Source organism: Penicillium longicatenatum (genome assembly GCF_028827895.1).
Source record: "Penicillium longicatenatum strain IBT 33135 chromosome Unknown contig_4_segment0_segment0, whole genome shotgun sequence".
NCBI classification, from domain to species: domain Eukaryota; kingdom Fungi; phylum Ascomycota; class Eurotiomycetes; order Eurotiales; family Aspergillaceae; genus Penicillium; species Penicillium longicatenatum.
Window position 1 is genome coordinate 3,708,628 of NW_026643122.1, and position 24,199 is coordinate 3,732,826.

The 24,199-nt window shown below is 47.0% G+C and overlaps 4 protein-coding genes across 4 annotated transcripts; 3 read left to right on the plus strand and 1 right to left on the minus strand.

Annotated features, from left to right (window-relative positions):
* Window positions 1-11,309: 11,309 nt before the first annotated feature.
* On the plus strand, window positions 11,310-11,639 carry N7484_008196 (uncharacterized protein; the record flags this gene model as incomplete). Its single annotated transcript, XM_057118583.1, has 1 exon — window positions 11,310-11,639. One exon carries the CDS (start codon window positions 11,310-11,312, stop codon window positions 11,637-11,639), a length of 330 nt encoding a protein of 109 aa, XP_056971618.1.
* Window positions 11,640-13,303: 1,664 nt separating this feature from the next.
* On the plus strand, window positions 13,304-13,727 carry N7484_008197 (uncharacterized protein; the record flags this gene model as incomplete). Its single annotated transcript, XM_057118584.1, has 2 exons — window positions 13,304-13,648; window positions 13,707-13,727. The coding sequence occupies 2 exons, from the start codon at window positions 13,304-13,306 to the stop codon at window positions 13,725-13,727; spliced, it is 366 nt and encodes a 121-aa protein (XP_056971619.1).
* A 604-nt stretch (window positions 13,728-14,331) lies between these two features.
* On the minus strand, window positions 14,332-19,151 carry N7484_008198 (uncharacterized protein; the record flags this gene model as incomplete). The annotated part of the gene is made up of 4 exons (XM_057118585.1): window positions 14,332-14,766; window positions 15,739-17,116; window positions 17,685-19,017; window positions 19,070-19,151. The coding sequence occupies 4 exons, from the start codon at window positions 19,149-19,151 to the stop codon at window positions 14,332-14,334; spliced, it is 3,228 nt and encodes a 1,075-aa protein (XP_056971620.1).
* Window positions 19,152-21,353: 2,202 nt separating this feature from the next.
* N7484_008199 (uncharacterized protein) lies at window positions 21,354-23,191 on the plus strand (the record flags this gene model as incomplete). The annotated part of the gene is made up of 3 exons (XM_057118586.1): window positions 21,354-21,831; window positions 21,899-22,180; window positions 22,242-23,191. The coding sequence occupies 3 exons, from the start codon at window positions 21,354-21,356 to the stop codon at window positions 23,189-23,191; spliced, it is 1,710 nt and encodes a 569-aa protein (XP_056971621.1).
* Window positions 23,192-24,199: the final 1,008 nt, after the last annotated feature.

A 24,199-nucleotide genomic window follows, 5' to 3' on the forward strand; every position in this document is an offset into this window, starting at 1 on the left:
TATAGGGGCTTCTGGAATCATCAATTTGATGGGAGAATGTGGAACATAGTCAACAGGTGTCTTATGGACTGCAGGGTGCGGACGGTTTTTCTATACACATTAGAATTACCCGATCTTTCATCCTAACATGCGGTCCTTACAATCTCTTCTTTGGTTGGTGCTGCAATCTCTGGGTGTGAATGGTAGGTGTAAATTCTCCCATTTGGCATCTCCATTATCAGCCAGCTCCGAATGGAGTATAGACGCCAAAAGTCGTTATGGCGTCGTAATAGATTGTTGCGACGCTTGCGTAGCTGTTCTTGCTTTACACGGTTCATTCCTGGAGCCATTAATGCAGGCTGCGATGAATCGAGAAAATAGAATGAGAAAATATCGACCCTGGGAGGTAGAATTATGAGAAGTCTATCTAGTCTTGGAATGAGGCAAAGTCTTTCTATGGCGGCAACTTTGGACGAAGGCCTCCTTATTAATGAGTATTAGCGACAAATATATAGTTACGACAGTACGATGAAAAGCGAAAAGTGATATTACTATTTCATATAAATGTTCGCCCAAACCTACAGAAGGTTAGCTTAACAATTGATCCCGTGAACAATAAACATCCCAATCTATACTAGACCGCCAAGAAACAATATTGAGCGCCAGCAAATTATATCTAGAAGCCATGAAAAAGGAGTGATTTATTTGCTGAATTTCAATCTATTGAAACATAGCTAGCTTGAAAATGCCTTTCCTAAGATCAAATTCGAGAACCATCTGCTGTGCAAGGCCGCTTGGAACTTGCTTCATCTTGTCATTCTCTTCAAAAATTTCGTGAACATCAAGTCTATAATGACGTTATGCCTATGGTGTTCAAATCGGTACTCAATTATAGGAGGGGCAGATCTAAATTCTAGGTATCAATTAGATGGAAAAGATTGACTTCTTGACACGCGAGTAGACAACATAAGACTACAAAATCAAGCTTTGGATTCTGGTTACAGGAAGTAGTAGTAGTAGTAGATTTCATTTACCCTGTCCCCTCGCGAACGATATGCAGGATACAACAACTATATATCTTCAATTATATATATGTAGGGTGATCCACTTCCTGACAGGAACTTAGAGCCTCGTCACGGCCTATCGTGGCCCATTGCCGCTTCTATTGTTAGGCTGCCCTCATGGCGCACGACTGCGAAACCGCTGAGACGCCTCGGCGAAGTCCAATACGGCCTGGACCGTCTTCGCCCTTGAGACGGTGTCTGGTTTACCTTTCTCACCTTCGTTGGAGCCTCCTAGCAGACTCGACACGCTGTTCAGCGCGTCTCTAACCTTCCCTCTTAATTCCACCCGTAGCTCTCGTAGCTTTGGGCAGTCCATTAACACATAGGCGACCGTCTCCTGCGCCCCGCACTCGCACCGATCGTCATCGCTGTATCTAATCTTCTTCCGGTAGCTAGATAGCCAGTTGTGGCCCGTGCGTAGCTGTGTCAGTAGATACGCGCGGTTCCTGGGTAAATTCCTGTATAGCTTTCTCGTATACCGCGCCGGTAGATCGCCGTTAATTTTTCGCAGGTGGGCACCTTTGGTACTTGTCTTCCATTCTTGTCCCTATTGGTCGTAAATTTTGCTACGGACGAATGCGTTCTCCCTTAATAGAAGCGGTCGGAAGGAATGAGTTTTGCCTGGTTGCGCGGCTTCCTTCGCGCGACGATCCGCAGCATCATTCCCGACATTCTCATAATGTCCTAGGATCCACTGGAGGCGAAGTGTGATATTCTTTACTTGAACCTCGGTGGCTGTTTGGAGGATTGCATGAATAATTCATTGTCCCGATCTATTTCTCGCGTTCTGGATTACTTATAAAGCTGATCTACTATCACACAAGATTGTTGCAGTTATATACGCTCCATTTACGACGTTGGTGCGTTGGTGGACTAGCTTAAACACTATGTTGACCGCATAGAAGATGCTAATGAGCTCTACTACGTGGACTGACCAACGTTCCATCGGTCCCACCTAGACCTATTGAGATTCTACCACCTCATCATTATCGTCGAGTGTGATAATAGTAGCTCCTAGGTGGCCCTCGCGGCCGGAGGCGTCTGAGTAAACGATAACGTCTGCCGTGTCCTTTGCGGACTCTGCCCTATCTCTCGCCATTTCCTGGTTAGGTTTAAGCTTAATCTCCGCGAAGGCGTCCCTTCGCCACGGCGGCAACGGTCGTGGGTCGATCGTCTCTAGTTTGTTGAGCCTGTCGACATCTATGGTTTTCAACGCTTCCGCTAGAGGGAAGCGCGCGTATAATCCTATATTATTTCTACGATTCTACGCGCGTGGTAATACGCTCTAAATAGGGTGGTCACGCGGTAGAGTATGTAACCTCACGATGGTGCGCTGCGCGCGGTGGCGAAGGCGAAGATGCGTAGGAAGAATATAAGCTTCTACCTCTAATGTTGCAGTGGCTACTGTCTAGAATGCCGATAGAATGCGGATCAACGCGGTTCTCTATACTATATTTAGGTATCGTAGGTGGGTCTTGTCCCGGAGCGGGTCATGCCAGACTATCGATGCGTAGTCTACGATAGGCGTGACGCATGCCTAGTAGAGCTATCTCATTTATTCTAGGCGTAAGTGTCGCAGTCCACTTAAAGCAATAGTAGTCATGGTGGCGCGTTTGATGGCCTACTAAACGTGTTCCTTCCAGCGAAGCCCCTGATCGAGCACCACCCCTAGCAATTTAGCTATGGGTGACGGCTTAACGATAGCTCCATCGAAGATTATACCTTCTAGGTGTTCCCCTCTCTTTTAGGTGAGGTGAATAAGTTCGGTTTTCTCCGCCGCGAAGCAGGATCCTGTTCGTCGCGCCCACTCTTTAATACAAGGAATATCCTCAGACTGTATTTTGGCTATATTTTCCTCGGCTAAGTGGCCTACTCGCTATCGGAAGTAGTCATTAATAAATACTGACGCGCCTCTATAGGAGTCGACGGGCTGGTCGACTAGATCGGTGTTAAAGAAAGCAAATAGGATAGGAGACAGTGGCGAGCCTTACGCTAGACCTACATTCACTAGTAGCTCTGTCTCTGTCCGAAAATCGTCGAATCTAATATTGGCGTGCCGGTCACTCATAAAGCTCGCGATCCATTTTCTTGCCACCACCAGGATCCCTTTCGCCTATAAAGAGGCATCCAGGCTCACTCTATTTACCCCGTTGAAGGCGCCCTTAAGGTCGAATGCGATTAAAGTCACCACCTTATATTTATACCATACTTAGTCGATCCCATTAGACAGCACTAGCAATACTTACTTGGTGGTTCGGCCAGGGCGTCCACCGAACTAGCTATTTAGTAGCAAGCCGTGCTTCTCTACGAGATAGGATAACCGTCGGGCCATCACGGCCTCAAGGAGCTTCCCGAGCGTGTTTAAAAGTGAGATTAGGCGGTAAGCACCGGGCATCGCGTAATCTGGTTTACCTGGTTTCCGTAAAATAATAATTTTCGCGCTCCACCATGGTTTTGGGTGGTGTCCTAAGTCTATATACGCTCTGAAGATGCTAATGATAAAGGGCTTTAAATATACCCATAGCTTCTTCTAGACCAGCATTGGTAGATTATCCTCTCCTAGCGCAGTAGTCCCTTTCGCTATTTTGAGTGATCGCTTAATCTTGAGTTCGGTGATCGGGTGCCACGAAAGTTCAGGTTATGGCGACGCTGGTAGGCTGAGATCGGGTGTGTTCATTACGGGAAAGAACGCTTTAAGAAAGGCCCTTGCTTTGTCTTTGTTCTGGGTGAGCTCTTATGAGCCCACCTTTAGGGCCGGGGTGCACCCCTATGTTTCTCGAGGCTTCATGTAGGTCGCAGCTTTCCAGAGCTTCCCTTCGCCCGCCTTATCTAAAAATTGTTTCTAATATGACGCTTTAGCCTTTTCGATTGTTTGAGTCTATGCTCGGCGCTTAGTTTACATGGTCTAAAAGGCAGTAGTGGTGCTAGTATGGTCTCGTCTAAGCTCCGCGTAGCTCGCCTGCCATCTTCTACGTAGTTGATTGACTTTAACTTATTAAACCTTAAGATCTGGTGTGAACCACCGCTTGGAGTATAGGGCTGGGCGAGTGTCGGGCGTGAACTGGTCGACTGCCTAAGCTGTCGCAGCTATGAGCTTCTCCACAACCTAGTCGAGTGTTGGCCGGGTCTTGATATCCTTCCAGGGGCTTATCTTCCGAGCTACCTCCTCGCCGATTCTGGCCTAGTCCGCGCGCTTATACGCTTTTCTCACTTTATTGTTTGGCTTGCTGTGGGGTTGAATATTCCATTCTAAGTACGTGGCATGGTGGTTGGATCCGTAGTTCTCGTGATATAGATGGCACTTGATAAGCCGTTCCGGTTTGTCTATCACTATTAAGTTGATGGTCGAATTTTGGCCTGGGTTGTTCAAGGCCCAGTAAGTCGCTATGCCTCGGGGGAGGTAGCTATAGAGGTTATGGGTTTGGAGAAAGTCGATTAGGTCGCTGGCATCCTCGATGAATTTAGGCGGGATGTGGTTACCGCCCCATAGTGGGTGATGTCGGTTGAAGTCTCCGGACAGAATGATGCTTGTCAGCCGCTGCTCGTTTTGCACTACGGCTATGATGGTGTTTTATATTGCTATAAGGGCTGGTAATGCTGACTGATCGTCGCCCATGAAAAGCGGTGCTAGAGGTATGTAGACCGAAAAGAGAAGGATCTGGGAGTCGGCTGTCTAGATCTGAATGGCTGCGACATCTAGGTGGTCGTAAGGTATCTAGCGGTGTGAGGAGGTAGAGATTCGTCTATTTACGTAGACTAAGCTGCGGAAGCGAACTGCATCGGTCTGCGTGGTGGGTCGGTAGAGTCTCTAGGCGCTATGGTTGATATATGTGCGGTATGTAGTAATAGATGGCTCTTGAATCAAAAGGACGTCTAGGTCTTAGCTCTGGGGATTATTAATCAGTACTTCTATTCTTGGTCCTGATTTCATCATGTTTAACTATAGGACGCGGAGATTTCTCTCTAGCATCTAGTCGGGTTGAAGGTCGCTGGTGTTCGGCACTGTCGATCACTAGTTAGGTGTTCATCGCTACAATCAAGGCACCGAGCTCTCACTCCTGGTGGGTAACGCTCCTGTTCGTGTTGGCCTATGTAGTGTCTATATCGTGGTGTTTCCTTGCACGACCATGCCAAATATCTAAACCGTTGGCACTGGAGACACCTTTTTTCCTTGATTTCGCGGTGTACCACTTTGGGGATGAAGTGTCCGTTGATAAGAAATCCGTTCCGAAGCATATGTTCCGCTTCTTCTAGTGAGTCGAACCAGATTCTGAGGGAGGCGAATTTCCCTAACGGTTTGTCCTTTACCTTTATCTAGGCTAGCTCCTCGATCCGAAAGCCGTGTAATGCTAGGCTATTGTCTTCGATGATTTTCTCTGCTGCCTGAGTGGCCCCGGCTTCTAGGTCAAATTCGTCGGTGGGGGTTTGGTGTACGACGACACTAAACCGTGGTTTTACTAGCTTGGTGTGGTTGCCTAAGTTATGTAGCCACTTAGTGTTGTTGCGGGCCGCCTTAGTCGACTCCGTGTTCTTGAATCGAATAATATAGCTAGTCTTAGTTGTGCCGATTCCCGCCACTTAGACGTCCTGCGTTGCGGCTTCGCTTTATAGTGCGGTGCGAATGTGGTTGTTGGCGGCATCGATGGGGAGGTATCGCCCGAAGGCGTTTCCATCATTGTCATTACTGTCTCTTGGGTCCACAAAGGTTCTCTGAGTGCTAATTCGAATGTAATTCTGCTCCTTCTCGGGTTTTTGGTGGTTTAGCGGGGAGGTGTCATTGCGGCCCCTAGCTGCGACTATGGCCTAGGTCCTGGTCGCCGTCGCTGGTGGGGCGTTTTCCACTTGTGCTCGCAACGCTTTCACCTCCTCTTGAAGCTTTTCGTTCTATTCCTGAAGAACATTCTGATTGTGTTTGATCTCCTATAGTTCATCTTGGGTAGCTACGATGGCCGCGGTTTGGCGGCGGATGACGTCTTTTAGCGTGCCGATGAGTTTCCATACCTCCTTGGTGGTGATTCGAGCAGCGGGGTCCGTAGGTACGAAGACATCGCCACTCTGGGTTCGCTTCCGATTCTTAGAGAGTAAGCCAGAGTTGTCAGCAGTTATCGTGGCCTGGAATTCTTCGCCTGATATGCTGGCGATCGTTTCTTGGGTGTTTGTGGGAGAGGGCTCGGGCCCTCCCGTTGGTGGGTCCGACATCGCTTTGGGAATGGTTCCCGCTCGGTACATAACGTTAAAGTTTATATCGCTATATTATCGACACCAACTTTTCCACTGCCCTCCCTTTTTCTGAATTCGCCGTGTACAGGATCGGTCGAATGCTATACCCATTAGGTCCCCTGGTACCGAGAAGGTCTTCTGGTTACAGGATGGATCGAAATCAGTTTCACCACTTTACTTTCACAGAGTTGTTCTCGAACCCTAGTCCGAAATATACTAATCCATATCAGGCCTAGCTCAATCTCAAGTATTGAATCGTATTGAAAGGCATATCACGTGCTATAAAGTCTATTAATATACTCGTAATCCTCTTACAAAAGATATGAGCATCTTACAGCGTCTTAAACATATTAACGACATTCTATCCATTCATCTCATTATTCTGTAAGAGCACCTGACTAGAGCAATAAGGCCAATACATTTCAAGGGGCACGCATTAAAATAATTCATGCTGGAACATTTCTTTGGGAAACATAATTAGCAGAAAATGCAGTGTAAAAATAAATTCTAAAACCTAGAATCTATGCATCTATATCCAGTGTCTTGTTTACCTATTTATTCGCTATCAGTTTCCCACTCCTAATCTGTTTCCCATTCGCCTTCTTTATTCAGTGTAACTTCTGTTTCCCATTCTAACAACGTTTCAGAATTAGATAAAGTAGTGGGATGGCTAAGGCCGAGTATTTGCTTCTGCTTAGTTAAGCACTTTCTTAGTAGAGCAATGGCTTCAGCATGATGAGCTAAAGATTTCTAAGTGAAAGCAAGATTAGCCATACTAGTCAGCGTGTCGGGATGGTCCTCGCCGAGCTTCGTCTTGCGAGTCTTCATCACCTGCACAAAGAGCTGCTCGGCCTCCTCCTACCGGCCCTGGCTCCTATACGTCGATGCCAGATTAGCCATACTGGTTAGCGTGTCGGGATGGTCCTCGCCGAGCTTCATCTTGCTCGTCTTCATCACCTGCACAAAGAGCTGCTCCGCCTCCTCCCACCGGCCCTGGCTCCTATACGTCGATGCTAGGTTGGCCATACTGGTCAGCGTGGAAGGATGGTCCTCGCCGAGCTTCGTCTTGCTCGTCTTCATCACCTGCACAAAGAGCTGCTCGGCCTCCTCCCACCGGCCCTGGTTCCATAGCGTCGATGCCAGGTTGGCCATACTGGTCAGCGTGGACGGATGGTCCTCGCCGAGCTTCGTCTTGCGAGTCTTCATCACCTACACCTCGAGCTGCTCCGCCTCCTCCCACCGGCCCTGGTTCCAAAGCGTCGATGCTAGGTTGGCCATACTGCTCAGCGTGTCGGGATGGTCCACGCCGAGCTGTGTCTTGCGAGTCTTCATCACCTGCACCTCGAGCTGCTCGGCCTCCTCCCACCGGCCCTGGTTCCATAGCGTCGATGCCAGGTTGGCCATACTGGTCAGCGTGTCGGGATGGTCCTCGCCGAGCTTCGTCTTGCTCGTCTTCATCACCTGCACAAAGAGCTGCTCCGCCTCCTCCCACCGGCCCTGGCTCCTATACGTCGATGCTAGATTGGCCATACTGGTCAGCGTGGAGGGATGGTCCTCGCCGAGCTTCGTCTTGCTCGTCTTCATCACCTGCACAAAGAGCTGCTCCGCCTCCTCCCACCGGCCCTGGTTCCTATACGTCGATGCCAGGTTGGCCATACTGGTCAGCGTGTCGGGATGATCCTCGCCGAGCTTCATCTTGCTCGTCTTCATCACCTGCACAAAGAGCTGCTCCGCCTCCTCCCACCGGCCCTGGCTCCTATACGTCGATGCTAGGTTGGCCATACTGGTCAGCGTGGAAGGATGGTCCTCGCCGAGCTGTGTCTTGCTCGTCTTTATCACCTGCACCTCGAGCTGCTCCGCCTCCTCCCACTGGCCCTGGCTCCTATACGTCGATGCCAGATTGGCCATACTGGTCAGCGTGTCGGGATGGTCCTCGCCGAGCTGTGTCTTGCGAGTCTTCATCACCTGCATAAAGAGCTGCTCCGCCTCCTCCCACTGGCCCTGGTTCTAAAGCGTCGCTGCTAGGTTGGCCATACTGGTCAGCGTGGAGGGATGGTCCTCGCCGAGCTTCGTCTTGCGAGTCTTCATCACCTACACATTGAGCTGCTCGGCCTCCTTCCACCGGCCGTCGAGCCTGTATGCTATTGCTAACATACTTGTGCTATTAAGCGCCTCTTTATGCTCTTTACCTAATAAGATCGTTCTTTGCTCTTTTGATCTTGCTGCCATATCTCTTGTATCCGCGATATTACCGCTCTGCGACGCATACCATGTAGCTTCATAGAGTAATGTAGCCTATTGTAGTAGACACTTAGGTGATGCAGGTCGTTATGACATTGCGGATTTCACGTGGGGAAATAGCGCCCGGCACCTCTCCTAGTTCTCGTATCTCCCTGTGGGAAATTCTTCGCATAGATTGCTTATAAATATCTCCCGCCATTGGTTTATTTCTCCTTTAGACCTTAACCACGCACGCATCGTTAGTTGTACTAGCCGATGCATTATAAAAGATGTGCCGTCTTCACTAATAGATATAAATGAAAGATCCCTTAGTGTTGTGATATCATCTTCAAAATCGGGCCCTATATCAGATCCAGAAGTTTCCCCATCACTAGAGCCATTTAGAAGCTCGGAATCTAATTCATAGTCGGCCTAAGGTCGAGGTTGGATAAGATTCTCTGGTATCCCTTGTCGATCGAAAAGGCTCATCAGCGAAAGCAATCCTGCTGCAGACGGGTTGGTCCGGCGTATATAATTGAATGATATTTGCCACGTCACCAAGATTGAATTCTTTGCTTCCCAGTCCCGATCTAGGCAGTTTGCTTCTCTCTCAAGAAGCTTAGTCGCTTCGCGGTCACTTGCTTGGAAGTCTTTGAGATATTGTGATACCGAACAGCGAGGAGCTCGATTTCGAATATAGCTAGCTGCCTGAATGATCGCCAGCGGCATAAGCTCGAGCTCCTCCACTAGGCTTTCACTATCTTGGTCTTCCTCCGGCTGTTCAAGCTTCTTTTGGAGAAGCTCTAGCGCCTCGGATTTTTCCATCGGTTTGACTTCAATCAAATCCTTATGAGCGACCATCTTTAGCGCAGCCTCTCTGCTCTGAGTTGTGATTATGAGAGACCCATTTCGGCTTTTTGGGATATATTCCAGAAGTGGTTTCGCTGGAGCTCCCTTATCAACTGCTGGAAGCGAACAGAGAAACTCATAGTCGTCGGCATTATCCAGAATACAGACCTATTCTCCTTTCTTCTCATCCCGTAGCCAGCTTTTAACCAATTTGAATATATTCACTGTGGGATCCAGATGACCTGGGATCTTTAGCTGGTCTGCGATATCCCGCAAACTTTGCTCAAACCGCGCTTCGTTACTCGCATGGACCCAGAAAACCCACGTTGCCGGCGATTCGGCCCGAATGCGATAAGAGTATTTAATAGCCAGTTGCGATTTCCTTCTAGTTGTGAGAAACAAAATTCAAAATGATTACAAAATATAGAATGATCGCTCTACACTCACCCGACACCGCCGAGACCGACTAGCGCTATTCTCGAGCCTGGTACTGCACTTTTCTCGCGCATCTGGTGGAGGGGCTTGTCGCGGCTCACAAAGTCTTCATCGCGCAGGAATGGGACAGTTGAGAGTGGGCTGGGTGGGGTCTCCGGTCGCTCTGAGAAGATGATTAGTTACTTAGTGGATCTTCATATCTGGCTTTTGGCTTACCTGGAGGCGGATGGATTTCCGCGTGTATTGGCCCATGGTTTTCTCCTATCTGCAATGCATAGTTATTGTCACCGAATGATATTGATGCCATGGTAAACTTAAACGCCTCTTGTGCTTTTCAAGATACTGTAAAGACCTTAGACTCTTATGAGTTGAATGAGGGGCATGGCCTCAGCCTCATCATCAGGTGACTCCACCGCGCTAATCCAGGAAATTATTTATGGCTTTTAGCCTAGTCAAATCAATCAATCGCAGCCTGCGATAACCAGCCCAAAATTCCCATAGAAACACATTTGGACCTCATTACCTGAAAGTGCTACTGCTTCCCACCGATTTGAAACGCATAGTATAGTATGGAATCGAAATGATTCACTTCGTGACTTCGTGGTTGCAATAATCGAAAACGTCATACGGTAGTCTTTAACTACCTTATCTTTTTGCGGCCCGCAGATTTGAGAGGGGCCATCATGCTCTCTGAGTCCCCAGATCGCCATGTCACGTGCAACCCCCAATACCCAGCCAGCCCCAGATGTTCGCTCAATATTTTCCATCTGTTTGCCTTGCTTGTAGCTGTAACGTTGTAGAAGATCAGACTATACAAGCTTAATACCGAAGCTATTTTTATTTTGTTATTTACAACTGTACTGGAATACCGCCAAGAAAGGGGTCAGGGGTAGAGTAACTATATCAGGTATAGTGGGGTTTCGAAAGAGGGTTTGAGAAAGAATCTCTGTGTGTAAGTGGTGAAACTGACTTCGATCCTACCTGTAATCAGGGGAACTTTATCATAATCATGCAGTATTGTTAAAAAAATATTAATCAAGCCATTAGATATGGTATCTAGTTTCCCGGATCCTTTCACACCCTCACATTCCGTCACATAATATAAGACTAGTTCGACCTATCTAGTCCTGGATAATAGCTGCACGACCTCATGACCATCTCATGTAGTCAAAATGTTGTTTCAAATGAAGGGGGTCCGCTAGATCAATACGCAATGAGAAACTGTCTCTAATTCTACGGCGGATTCTGTATTCTTGCATGTATTTATGCTGAGTGCATTATACTGAGGGATGCTACGGATTGTTATCTATACAGGACAACGCCTGCCGGAATCCATCATTCAATATCAAACCAAAGACCCTAATTGCGCGCAGCATAAACAATACCAGAGACGATTCACACTGCCGTGATCCTCGATTTGGTGTGTTGCGAATCTTATCCTATTGATGCGTCTTATCTCTTGGTAGAAATATGTTCCTTGCCCGTCGGTGCTAGGCTTATTTGAAACTTATGAAGTCATAAAAGTACACGAAACTGCTCAGGATGGACGAGATTGCTGACATTATTCGAGAGCTTGGTCGACAACAAGGCGAGAACACATTTTATCGTATCTGCTATGGTCTTTTAAAGCGATTGCAAGATACACTCAGCCAGGCGTCGGATGATCTTCTCTTCCATTGCCAGCATGACCCATACAATACTTCTCGCGATTTTGACCCCATTCACCAGATTGCAGAAGAATTGAAAACACTAGTGGAAGATATCAAAGATCGAGAGCGAATGTCTTTGATGGCTTTGGAAGAATTTTTTGATGTCCAGAGAGAAGTGAGTGTTGAGCAAGAACATCAAGACTTCAATAAAGGTCTAAGCTGAAAAAAAAACTCGATTGTTTAGTAAAAATTCTGAAACTAAATAGAATTTCCGCGCTTTGAACACAGCGAGATTAAATATCAGCCTCTGTATTTCAAGTAAAGATACCCAGTCAAGCCCTAGTAACGGACAATAGCAAAGGTCGGTTCTTTAGGTCAAGTCATAACTCTGTTTAGATCAGCGTGGGGCATGTCTTTTTCTCTCTTATATGAACACTATACAGACGTGCTCGAAATCAGTTTCACGTCTTTACTCTCTTCAATTGTTTCTCAAACTTTATCTTGCGTGACGCCATACCTTTTATGGTTATCTTACCCTGACCCACACTCTTGGCAGTATCTCAGTACGGTAATAAATAATGGCATAAAAATAGCTATCGTATCATGGTTGTATGGGTCGGGCCTGTCTAGAACCATCCAGTTGCAAACAAACCAAACATACTGGCTGGCAGGAGATTTGGTCGGTTGTCGGGTCACTACATCTCTCACCTCCCTCCCCTCTTCAATTCACCCCGTTTACACTACTACTCTACTTACACAGTGAACGAGCGAAGAGATACGTAGAAACAACACTGGTGGGATAAAAATTCCTTTACAAACGCCTTCCTGCATTCCTTTGGTGCCCCTCTGTTGAACCCTGAATGACCAAAATTTGCTGAAGTTTGGTTTACTCGGATATTGATGACGATGATTAACCACTTCTATTCTAGCAGTGATGAACCCCAAGCTCAGGACCTCGATCCCTCAGACCTGGATTCGCAATACGCTCCAACCCCAGGATATTACGTACACACGCCACCCTCAGAATATGGATTTAGCCCTTCACCGAACCGTTGCCCCTAGGACGGTGCCGAGCCCATACTCTCAGCCCCACCAGAAACCAATAAGCTGCTTCGGCTCTCCGAGTGGGAAGCAATTAGGCCAGACGACGAGCTTCCCGACAGCTTTATTCGGTATACTATCGAGTGGAAAGTCAAAAGTAAATAATCGGTCCATGTCAGAGGACACGGAGCAGTACGTAGCGCTGACTCCAAGTGCTTACTGGCCCTTGGTCCTCAGGGACAAGCTGTATAAGGTAATCGAGGAGAAAGTTGCGCGCAAACGAAGGGTCAGGTCGGACGACACATCTATTATTGTCTCGATCAACGATCGTAAGCAACGGACCTGAAAAAGCGGTTCAATGACCTCAATACTAACTGGTCCGCTGTGGAAAAACAAATACTCGTTTGGGGGAAGTTTCATGCCAGCGGTAAAGAGTTGCGGCTGATGATTATTTTTAACTATATAGAGGACGACCATTCTCCTAGAAGCGCAATAGGCAGAAACGACAAAAGAGGAAGGTCATCTATCACCAAAAGGATGCTTAACGAACGAGATGAACAACTCGACGCCGAACAGCATGCAACTGGGGAACAGTCGATCTGGCGGGCAGTCTACACCTTGATGCGCTGTCCTTCACCATCTTGTCATCTTGGTCCGCACTGCTGGCAGGACCCACATAGGAAAAAACACTATCAGCTGAGGACACATCATTTGAAACGCCTGATCGCTTATGTTGAAGGTGGTGGCATTCTAGAGTGTCAAGACGATGTTCCTGACGCTGTTCGTGAAGAGCTCTTCCTGTGAGAGCAGCAGAAATTGGAAAGTCTAGAAGCTAAAGGCAACAAAATGCTTGCTACAGGAAATTGTCCACCTATTAATATCAACTTCATAGGAGGGCAGCATCACCTACAATCACCGGCGACCAACTCAATTGCAACGCTGGCTACGTCTCCACCGCAACATAGACAGACAGCTGATCCGCTCATAATTAATAGCCCCCGAGATTTGGCTGTGAGAGAATACAGCGCATGGCAAAAAACAAATATTGTCGACGACAATTTGAAGGCTCAGTTTCGACAGGCATGCGATATAACGCTGGCCAACGGTCTAGATCTTGAACAGATCCATGAGGACCATGACGCGGGATTCTATATTAAAAAAGGAGTTGCGGTAGGAATTGCACGCCGCTTCGTAAGTGACATTAGTAGATGGGTGAGGCACGTAAGAAACTAACTCCGCGGGCTCGCAGTCAGTGGCTGGCAAGGCGTGATTAGACTTGGAATTGATTTTTTTATTAGCTTTTGATCAGATGCACTCCCTGCAGTGCAATAGTTGGCAGAATAAATGCGTATACAGGAAATATCTGCTCAAATTCGACGCCACTGAAATGGGTTTGTACAGAACTAGTGTTGATCTATCAATACCCAGCCTCAATAATAATGTTCAACAACAACGCCAGCGTGCCGGAAATGGCCCCTTGCACTTTCTTCTCGAGATCCGACAGCCTCGATACACCGCTCAAAGAAAGGGGCGAATCCTTAGTCCGGGCTTTGCTCATATCGCCGCCAATTCCGCGTAATGAACGCCTTCAGCCTAGAGAAAAAAACTCCTCGATGGGATTCAAATCAGGTGAATAAGGTGGCAGGCAAACCAACTTTACTCCTACATTGGCACATAGTTCTTTGATTCGCTTAGAATGATGAAAAGATGCGTTATCCATGACTACAACCGGCTTTGGTTTAGGCCACTTTCCGCAATGTTTGAGAAGTTGCTCAATGAAATCCTCAAATACAGCTGCATCAGTCGAGCCTTGGAATATTCGAGAAAAGACAACACCATCTTGGGCGTATGTAGGAAGAATCTGATATCGTTGATCACGATGGAATTTGGAAACCTGCAAAGGTCCGTCTAAAACCAATCCGTTTATCGCATCCGGACTCGTCCACATAGACCAGGTGATAGAATCGGAAGTCCGATAGGTTGTGTAGGTAGAAATCTCGCAAATCGGCGTTTTGTTCCTTTGCTCTTTGTCGCGCCACCTTTTTCGACCAGCCGACAGACGCAAGAGCCCGCTTAAGACTTGATTTCGTTACTTGAATATGGAATCCATCCCATAGAAAGAGCGCCATCTCATCTACATATAGCCCAGATTCCTCAAGAAGATGATCACATATGGCCTCTAGCATTAGAGGGGTGATGCTTCGTCGTCGTCCAACACGTGTAGGAGGCGCTCGGATATTCCCAAATTGGTGAAGGTTGTTGCGCAGGTTGATTATTGAACGCTCACTACATTCAGCCGCTTCGGCCATCTGTGATGTGTTTAGCGATTCGCTAAGTACTGTATCATGTCACGGATCATCTCGAGCTTCGAAGGAGGAAGCCTTGGCGCCATTTTGCGTAATGATGTTGGAAGGTTCAGGGTGTCTGTGGTGGAAACCTCTTGATGCGGCATTGTTGGTCCAACACGGGGCAATTCATTTCTCCATGCTCACCCCTGCTCACCCTCCTGCTCAGTGAGCGGACGAAATAGTTTTGATCGAGCGCCTGGGGGATGCTGGAGTATTGGGAACTGCACGTGACCTTAGGCCTCGTCGTTCGCAGGAGCTCGGTTATTTCTAGAAGAACGACCTGTAAACTGCGGGCCCTAACTTATTGCTAGCTAGGGGAAATGTGACAGCATCCTAGACATTATAGTTGATAGATCATAGCTTAGTCTCTCCTAGATAGTTGACTACAGTACATGTTGCCCTAGCGATTTATTATACGAACTTGCAGCTTTGAATCCCGCAACTAGATCACGCAAGTAGTCCCAATTTGGGATTTCTACAGTCTCACCACTTCTTCAGCTAAAGGTAAGTCTAGAAATAAGCGTATAGGCTAGTGAAGATAAAGTGTTAGATAACCGTTGCTCAAAGGCCAGGGATAGGACTCTGTTCTGTAAGTGCAAGGAAAAGGACACGCCCCGATGAGCACCCGATCACCAAATTTGTTTTCCACATAGCAAAGCTAAAGGAAGTTATTGGTCGATATTCGACAGGCAACCAAAGGAGGTTGACACCGTTATATGTTATCCAGGAACAGTCATCATTCAAACCATAGCCGTAATGTTCTGGCACGGCTGAACAGTGAGTGGACGTGACAGTATCAATGGTTCCTATATCAAGTGTACCGATTGACGTGTGCAGATGATTGAAATTGAGTTTACCAAATTGAACGAAGTAGGGGGAGGTGATATAGAGCGTTGATTCGCATCGACCTGTGGCCGGATCCCAGATCCTTACTGTGTTATCACCTGACCCTGATGCGAGTCGGCTTCCATCTTGCGACCAGGTGATCGAGAGGACCCTATTACTATGCCCCTCGAGGATTGACGCGTACTGGCCGGTGGCCGGATCCCAGATCCTGACGGTGTTATCATCTGACCCTGATGCGAGACGCCTCCCATCTTGCGACCAGGCAATCGAGTTGACCAAATCGCCATGCCCCTCGAGGATTGACGCGCACTGGCCGGTGGCCGGATCCCAGATCCTGACGGTGTTATCATCTGACCCTGATGCGAGACGCCTCCCATCTTGCGACCAGGCAATCGAGTTGACCGAATCGCCATGCCCCTCGAGGATTGACGTGCACTGGCCGGTGGCCGGATCCCAGATCCTTATGGTATTATCATAGGACCCTGATGCGAGTCGGCTTCCATCTTGCGACCAGGCAATCGAGAGGACTAAACCGCTATGCCCCTCGAGGGTTAACGCGCACTGACCGGTGGCCGGATCCCAGATCCTGACGGTGTTATCACCTGACCCTGATGCGAGTTGGCTTCCATCTTGCGACCAGGCAATCGAGTAGACCGTCTCATTATGCCCCTCGAGAGTTGACGCGCACTGACCGGTGGCCGGATCCCAGATCCTTACGGTATTATCATAGGACCCTGATGCGAGTCTTCCATCTTGCAGCCAGGTAATCGACCTGACCGACTCGCTATGCCCCTTGAGGGTTGACACGCACTGGCCGGTGGCCGGATCCCAGATCCTGACGGTCTTATCATCGGACCCTGATGCGAGTCGGTTTCCATCTTGTGACCAGGCAATCGAGAGGACCCTATTACTATGCCCCTCGAGGATTGACGCGTACTGGCCGGTGGCCGGATCCCAGATCCTGACGGTGTTATCACCTGACCCTGATGCGAGTCGGCTTCCATCTTGCGACCAGGTAATCGAGAGGACCGAATTGCCATGCCCCTCGAGGCTTGACGCGCACTGGCCGGTGGCCGGATCCCAGATCCTGACTGTGTTATCACCTGACCCTGATGCGAGTCGGCTTCCATCTTGCGACCAGGTAATCGAGAGGACCGACTCGCTATGCCCCCCGAGGGTTGACACGCACTGGCCGGTGGCCGGATCCCAGATCCTGACGGTGTTATCATCTGACCCTGATGCGAGACGCCTCCCATCTTGCGACCAGGCAATCGAGTTGACCGAATCGCCATGCCCCTCGAGGATTGACGCGCACTGGCCGGTGGCCGGATCCCAGATCCTGACGGTGTTATCATCTGACCCTGATGCGAGACGCCTCCCATCTTGCGACCAGGCAATCGAGTTGACCGAATCGCCATGCCCCTCGAGGATTGACGCGCACTGGCCGGTGGCCGGATCCCAGATCCTTATGGTATTATCATAGGACCCTGATGCGAGTCGGTTTCCATCTTGTGACCAGGCAATCGAGAGGACCCTATTACTATGCCCCTCGAGGGTTTGAAGACATGAACTCCAATCTTTGTCCACCGATGGCTCATTCAAAACCCAATCCGGTCTCTCTCTTTGATAACAACTTCTCGTGAGACTCAACATTGGGCTAAATATCAGAGGTGAACTGTATACTTGAAGGGGGCTACGTTCAATTGCTACTCTGTGGTATCGAATAAATCGGGAGGCGTCTTGGATTCGATGTGAAAGTACCGGTGGTTTGCTTTCTTCCTATTATAGTAGTTCTAAATCAGAAGTGGAGATGGTTTTGGTGTATGCAGTTACTCACCTGAAACAAGCCCTCAAGCTTTAGCATAGCTGCTATGCCTTGTGATAGGCATCTTAGAACGCTCAAGGCTTCGAGCCAGTGAAGGTACTTCGTTTGTAGAAAGTCACCCACACACCCTATCTCATCAACGCTTATATCATTCCTTTTATGGCATCGGCTATGGTGAAGATGGTCAACCCAATAGACACACGCATACTCTGCAGCCGCCAATGGATTAGGACTGGGTGATTTGACTTTCTCAATCGGGAATCCAGGCAACCTCAGTTGAAAGATATCGCGCCGAAGTGTCTTAGACATGGCTTGAAGAGAACGGGAGAAAACTGTATGGTGTTCAGCTTCTATACCTCTAGGGAAAACCACGTTTTGCCTTTCTTTGAGTAGAAATTCCTTTGCAGATTGATGGACGAAAATGATAGTGTCTTCGCGCACAGTCAGAAACGAGCCACAAACCCCGATAACCTCTGATAGGGCTTCAGAGTCATCAGAGAGGTCATCAGGTAGGTCAATAAGAGAGGCAAGTTCGTCAAACGCGATCGGCCGATACACTATAGACATAACAGCCAGTATTCGTTTACAGGTCTCGGCATCATCCGAGTTGCGAACTTGATCGATCATCCGACTGTACAACGCATCCAGTCCAGGAGGAAACGCCTCCAGCTTCTTAAGAGCGTGTCTCCGCGATGTTCTATCAAGATGTTGACAGACCAAGGCTACCCAAAGGAAAGTGCCTTGCGAGTTAGATGACAAATGACAGTAGATCGTATCACGAGTTTCTTCGCTATACTTTTTAACTTTCGCCAGATAGTGAACCTTATGTTGAATGAATTTGCTCACAGCTTCAGATACAGACGCCTCATTTAGCTCTAATGAGATCGGAGCGGTCTGGGTAGTGTCAAGACGCTCTTCAATTTCAGGCCAGTTGCGGCTCGAGACAATCCACTTGACCTGTGGGTAAGCAGACGATGTCTGAGTAATCAAGTCGAGAAGGGAAGGTAGGCCTGACGTGCATTCGTCTAGCGCGTCGATAATCAAATAGGTGCTCTGTAAGGTCTGGTCTTTCAGAATATCCGTGAAGATCCTCGAGAGGGCATTCCATGCGTTTGTATCCTCGAACAATGCTTTTCCCGCTTTATCATACAGTCTCTGCACATAGGAGAGAAGAGATACCTGCTTCTCGACAAGCGAATATATCAAGCCACGGAGAACAGCCGTGGCATTATTGATGCGTACGTCGGTAGCTTGGCAAAAAAAGAAAGAGATATTCGCAGTGTCCCCAAATAATCGCATTAATTCATCGATGATACCGCACAGCAGCATTGTCTTTCCTTTACCCGGATCACCTCTGATCCAGAGGAGACAGTTGCTCTGGTCGTTTTGCCATTGTTGAAACTCCTTGTTGTCTAGAATCCAGCAGTATGAGTCTTTGAGCAGCCCTCCATTGGTGTTCTGAATACGGTCTTTGTCATAGTGAGGATCGGTCGTCCGCAGATCCCGCAGGCACTCCTGATTCAATGATCTTTCCGGTTGTACTTAGGTAGTCACAACAATTAGTCACATTCCTTTATAGATACTCCTACTCACGGAACTGACGAGTGATATGACCAAGGTTTTGCCCAACTTGGAACCCAGAGTTTGAACCGTCATATGACGTCGTGTATGCCATTATTGTAGCTTTGTGATTTTGAGAAGAGAGCTTACGGCTGAGTCGTCAAAGTACCCCGCTGTCAGGTGACCGATCAAGCGATGTCGGGACGAATACCGCGGCGTATCGGTGGAACTGATATTCCGCATACTATATTTCTTATGTAATCTAGTTTCCCCTAAGTTATAAATTGCCAGCACTCAGGGGTATTACAAATTCAGAGTTATTCACATTCGTTGATTGGTTGTAACCACGCATTCTGACAAGCGACAAGGCAGGGAAGACTCGTCGTTCTGGCATCCGGCTCCTTGTTCTGTCGAAGACGCATTATATATAATTTTCTTCCTTGTGGTATTTGCGTAATTTCAGTCAATAATAATTCATCCACCTTGCGCAAGAAGGAATGCTGTTAATATTGAAGTAGTGACTCGTGAGGCATCGAGATATAAGGTATCAGTCGTATGGTTATTTCCAATATATTACAACGTAGCTGATCATGTGATTTGGGGTTACAATACGATTCGGAATTCTAAAATTGGTTAAACTAAACAGAGACTAGTGTGTTTTAGGATTAAGTTCGGGAAAGAATCAAAGAGAGTAAAATGGTGAAACTGATTTCGAACGCGTCTGTATGCTTCAGTCTATTTCTTTCTCCTTTCCAACAGATTTATATCCATTGCAATAATAAAGATTCTTTCCTAAGGACACAGACATTCTTTCTTGCCAGGTAGCCGAACCGGCTATAGTCGATATTATGATGTACAGTAATTTACTCTCTACTCCTAGACTAGTACTTATGTCAGTAAGCCAAATATATTTGGGCCACATTCTGAATGTAAGCCGATAAACAACGTTCGTGTGCGTGAGGGGTGATATATGTACTAAAAATCGTTCTCGAAATCAGCTGTACAGTACTGTACACGTAATCACTCTTCTTGATACTCAGCGCAACCGCTGACAGCGAAGCACGATCCCACATCAGCCACCTGTAACTGTAATAAGCTCTCTGGGCTGAAGTTTCTCATTCAGTTCTGTAGATCATGGACTATAATTTCAAAACCCTGCTTTATGAAAGAATTGTCGCCCTCACACAATAATCCTTTCTCCTGCAATACAACGCCTAGAACCCAGTATCGTTCTACGAGTGCACCATGAAGAGGTTAGCTCTCATCGGCATGAGAGTTCGAGGGACATTGAGTGGGTGCAGGCGGGAAGAATTACGGCCATTATAAAAATGGGCTTTATTGGACCGCATTGGCCAGCTATTCTCTGCACCCATCGCTGAGGCTTTAGAGCCGATATACTATTGAGCAAGCCGCCATCAAAAGAATATGGGAAAGAGGGAATTATGCTGTCTAGTCATATATTCTTCAATATGCAAATAAATCTACTTTGATTACGGATTGATAGATTGAACAATCATTGTACTACAACTTAGATGGCATCATCCTGCCGCCCTCGCGAAATCGATAGACATTGTAAAAGGCGCCCAGGATAGTGATGTAGATCAAAACCCAAATCACACAGCGTAAGCGAGAACCCAGATGTTAAATTATCTTACTATTTTCGTATCCGTCTAAGTGAGATGGGATATTAGTAAAGATTAATATAGCAGTATGCAGTAGTGCTAGTAGCAGTAGTAATATACGATAAATTCTTCATTAGATATATTGGATAGGACAGTAATATAGTCTATGGTCTAAGTATTTGATAATAGACCACCGGAAAGGTTTCAACGGTTCATACCTCTTCAAGTCCTCATAGACGTGGAATAGAGCTCTAGAAGTGCTTTTTGGTTCCAAATGGAGATCTAGGTCTTGACGGCGAGGCCAGCAAGTAGTTGTTCAGCATGTATCAGTCAAGCCCATTCTAGAAACGACTGCATTTTATCATTCTGTTTCATGAATCTCGGCTATGACTCAGTAGAAGATAGGGGACCCTTAGTTCAAATTTTGATTGTTCAATTTATGACGGGGAATGTACGTAAGGTGAAACTCTCGGGCCTCTAGGCCGATAGCGCTTGATCACTATGATACCCAGGTGTTTTAATTATTTCCCAATACTAATGTAATCAATAATGATATTCTTTCCTAACAAAACCTGGGACGACTAGCAAAAAGTGAATTTTCCAAATATAAAACCACGCGAATTTCCTTCTACATCCCTACATACAAAAATTGAATTAGGGTACCATAATCTAGATTCGAGAGCATTTGCGTAACCATGCCACAAATACCGAGAAGAAGACGAAGAGCAAGAACAGATAGTCCTGAAGCATTGACGCAAGCAGATGTCGAAATACGCGAGCGGGAACTAGTTGATTATCAGAATGAATGTTTTAAGGGGGCGGCCATTATTCGGCTCTCCGATTTTGCTACCGAGTGGAATAGCCGGGATTTGATAGATGATGGAGGAAATGTCACCCGAATTGCCCGAATTCTGGAGATCCAGGGATGTTTACGCCTCAGTAGGCAATACCACGTCCCCGTCGTAATTCACCATCCTGACTGGCAGTCCAAGGTGGTCCAGCAACAGCAGACCCTGGTTCCTAATCTGGGTTTCCCGCAATTGGGGACTATTGAGGGATACTCTTTCATTGCCCTTGATCATCGCAGTCTCATCAGGGCAGCAAGAGAAAATTTCAGAAGACTCGGAGTTGAGGAGCCGTGGTGGATAGCGGATATATACATAACTGGGGCCAGTAAGTATCTTGCATTACTTGAGATGATCTTTTCGTATCACTGATTGTGACACATCGTTGTTTGAAGACAATGACCTCCCACTAAGAGACGAGCTTCACCGCACTCTTCGAGAAAGCTTTCCCAATGAGCATCGGCCGTCGGATGGGACTATTTATCGAAATATTCGCCTCTATCAGGGAGTCTTTTCCGGCGTTCGCAATCAGATGGCGGAAAACTATTGGTGGGCTGTGCTTGAGTCCGAGGACGGAAGTCGCAAAGGAGAATATTTGCGGACACTTTCAAAAGACCTTCAGGAAGCATTTGACTCTCTTTTGCCGATTACTGGAATTTGGGCCGGCATGAGTATCGGTGTGTTACATAAACTCAAAGCCATGAAATGTGACGAGGTAACCATACTTTCCGATGGAAGGGTTGATATTTGAAGATGCGCTAAAGTTTAAACTTATACAGCCTATCATTTGCTATTTAAGACATATATGGCGATCATTTTTCGGCCTTGTACATGGAGATCTAGATCTTTTGTCTCAAATTGATTCATCCACAGTAGGCCTCATTAGGTCACGAGCACCGAAGGTTTCTGCTCAGGACTTGAGCGACTTGGAAAATGAATGGGACAAAGGGAATTTGTTTGGCTTTATGAATCAGCAAGATCGCTTAATGATCTGGGGACGTTTGAAGAATATAGATTATCCGATTCCCACACTTGAGACATTCTTTCAGGATATTTTATTCCTAGATGTTGGCCAAACGGTCATGCGACAGTTATGTTTCACTCCTCCGAAAGGTGAAAATACTATCGACAAAGTCTTGAGGAATAATTATATTGGAGACTTGCCAGGATTGTTCCCCTGGGAAGGAATAGATCCAAGCGAGCAACTTTGTGATCTTTGGAGGTTCAGTCTACAGTATGCATTCGAGCTGACGAGCAAAAGAGAACACTATCGTCGTGTCCCGCGAAAAAGCAAAGACAAAATACGTGCGCTCGAATATGGCTTAATTGAGAGACCAAGCGGTGACCCGCTTTTTCTTTTACATCATCTCTTTGCTCTAGCTCAGAGTTACGGCTTTGTTGTTCCCATGATTGAAAATCATCAGTACGATGGGACAGAGCTTCCTCGCGCTATACCATGCGACTTTCCTCCAGATGGCGAAGATGACGTGGAGATTGAAAGGCGATCTGGCAAGCCTTTTACCGATTCTGTCGATGCTGATCTATTTGCACTTTCTAATGAGTCATTGAGCCAGAGTTGGTCGGGTCAGCGGGTTAGCGCAGGCTTCATCCGCCGATGTGTCTTTCATGCTTTCTTCTCCTATCTCCATCCCAATTCCATCAACATGCCAGTTCGGCGATCAGTGTAATTTCATCCTTCGGTGATTTACTGATAGCAAATTTCTCATCAAACACTTAGACAACTACATTCTATCCAGGGGTGAGTGTGTGAGCTTTCAGAGCTTCTCGTTTGTTGATAGGGCGGCATTCCTGTCCACAACGGATTCATACCATATTTAAGCCTTCCTCAGCACGGAAAAGGTCTACTGAACATATTCTCCATTAAACCACGTTACAATTAATGGCCACACGTGATCGTGACTCTCGTGCCGACCGTCAGAAGTATGCCCAGGCGACTCTACGATATACTTCCAGAGTGTAGAAGTAGGAACTCCAAGGGGATATAAAAAAATTTATCGCCATATATTTTCCAATTCTTTTGTTGAATTATGCATTGTTTCTGAGGACTTAGCGTCAGATGTTAAGTATAGCTTGACTTGGCGCACTACCTAACGCAGCCCAATAAGAGTCTACTCTATAGACCTGAGCCACTGCAAAAACATGCCGCGACAACGATATGGTTGCGGAGTGACTGAAGCACGAGCATCGCCGTACGTACACAGATCCAACAAGCGATACTCACTGTGGCCAGTTAGCACCGCAAAACAAGTAGGCGCACAGTCCTATCGCGCTACTTCATTACTGTACCAATGTTGGCCCTTACATTTTCATCGCTCTGGAGTAGAACTCTACTTGGTAATAGAAAAGAAAAAGTCAAATTGCCAAACTCTGCTCATCGCAAAGCCGACCAGCTCTGCTTCTCTTATAGTGATCATGTTTAATGTCATATCTGACATCTAAGGTTCCATTGTATTAACGAAGAACCATACATTCTAAATTAACAGGGGTAGAGGTATTCAGGAAATGCTTCGTATCTAATGAACTAAAACATGTCGAAGCAGCAGCCTAAGTCCCATACCCCGAGAGTATATGGAAATTCCTATAATTTTTGGAATCTGTTAGTTTGCTAGCCTAATAACGTGCGATGTTCGTGAAAGATATTAGAATACTCTCCCAGTGTAAAAAATGAAGCCAAT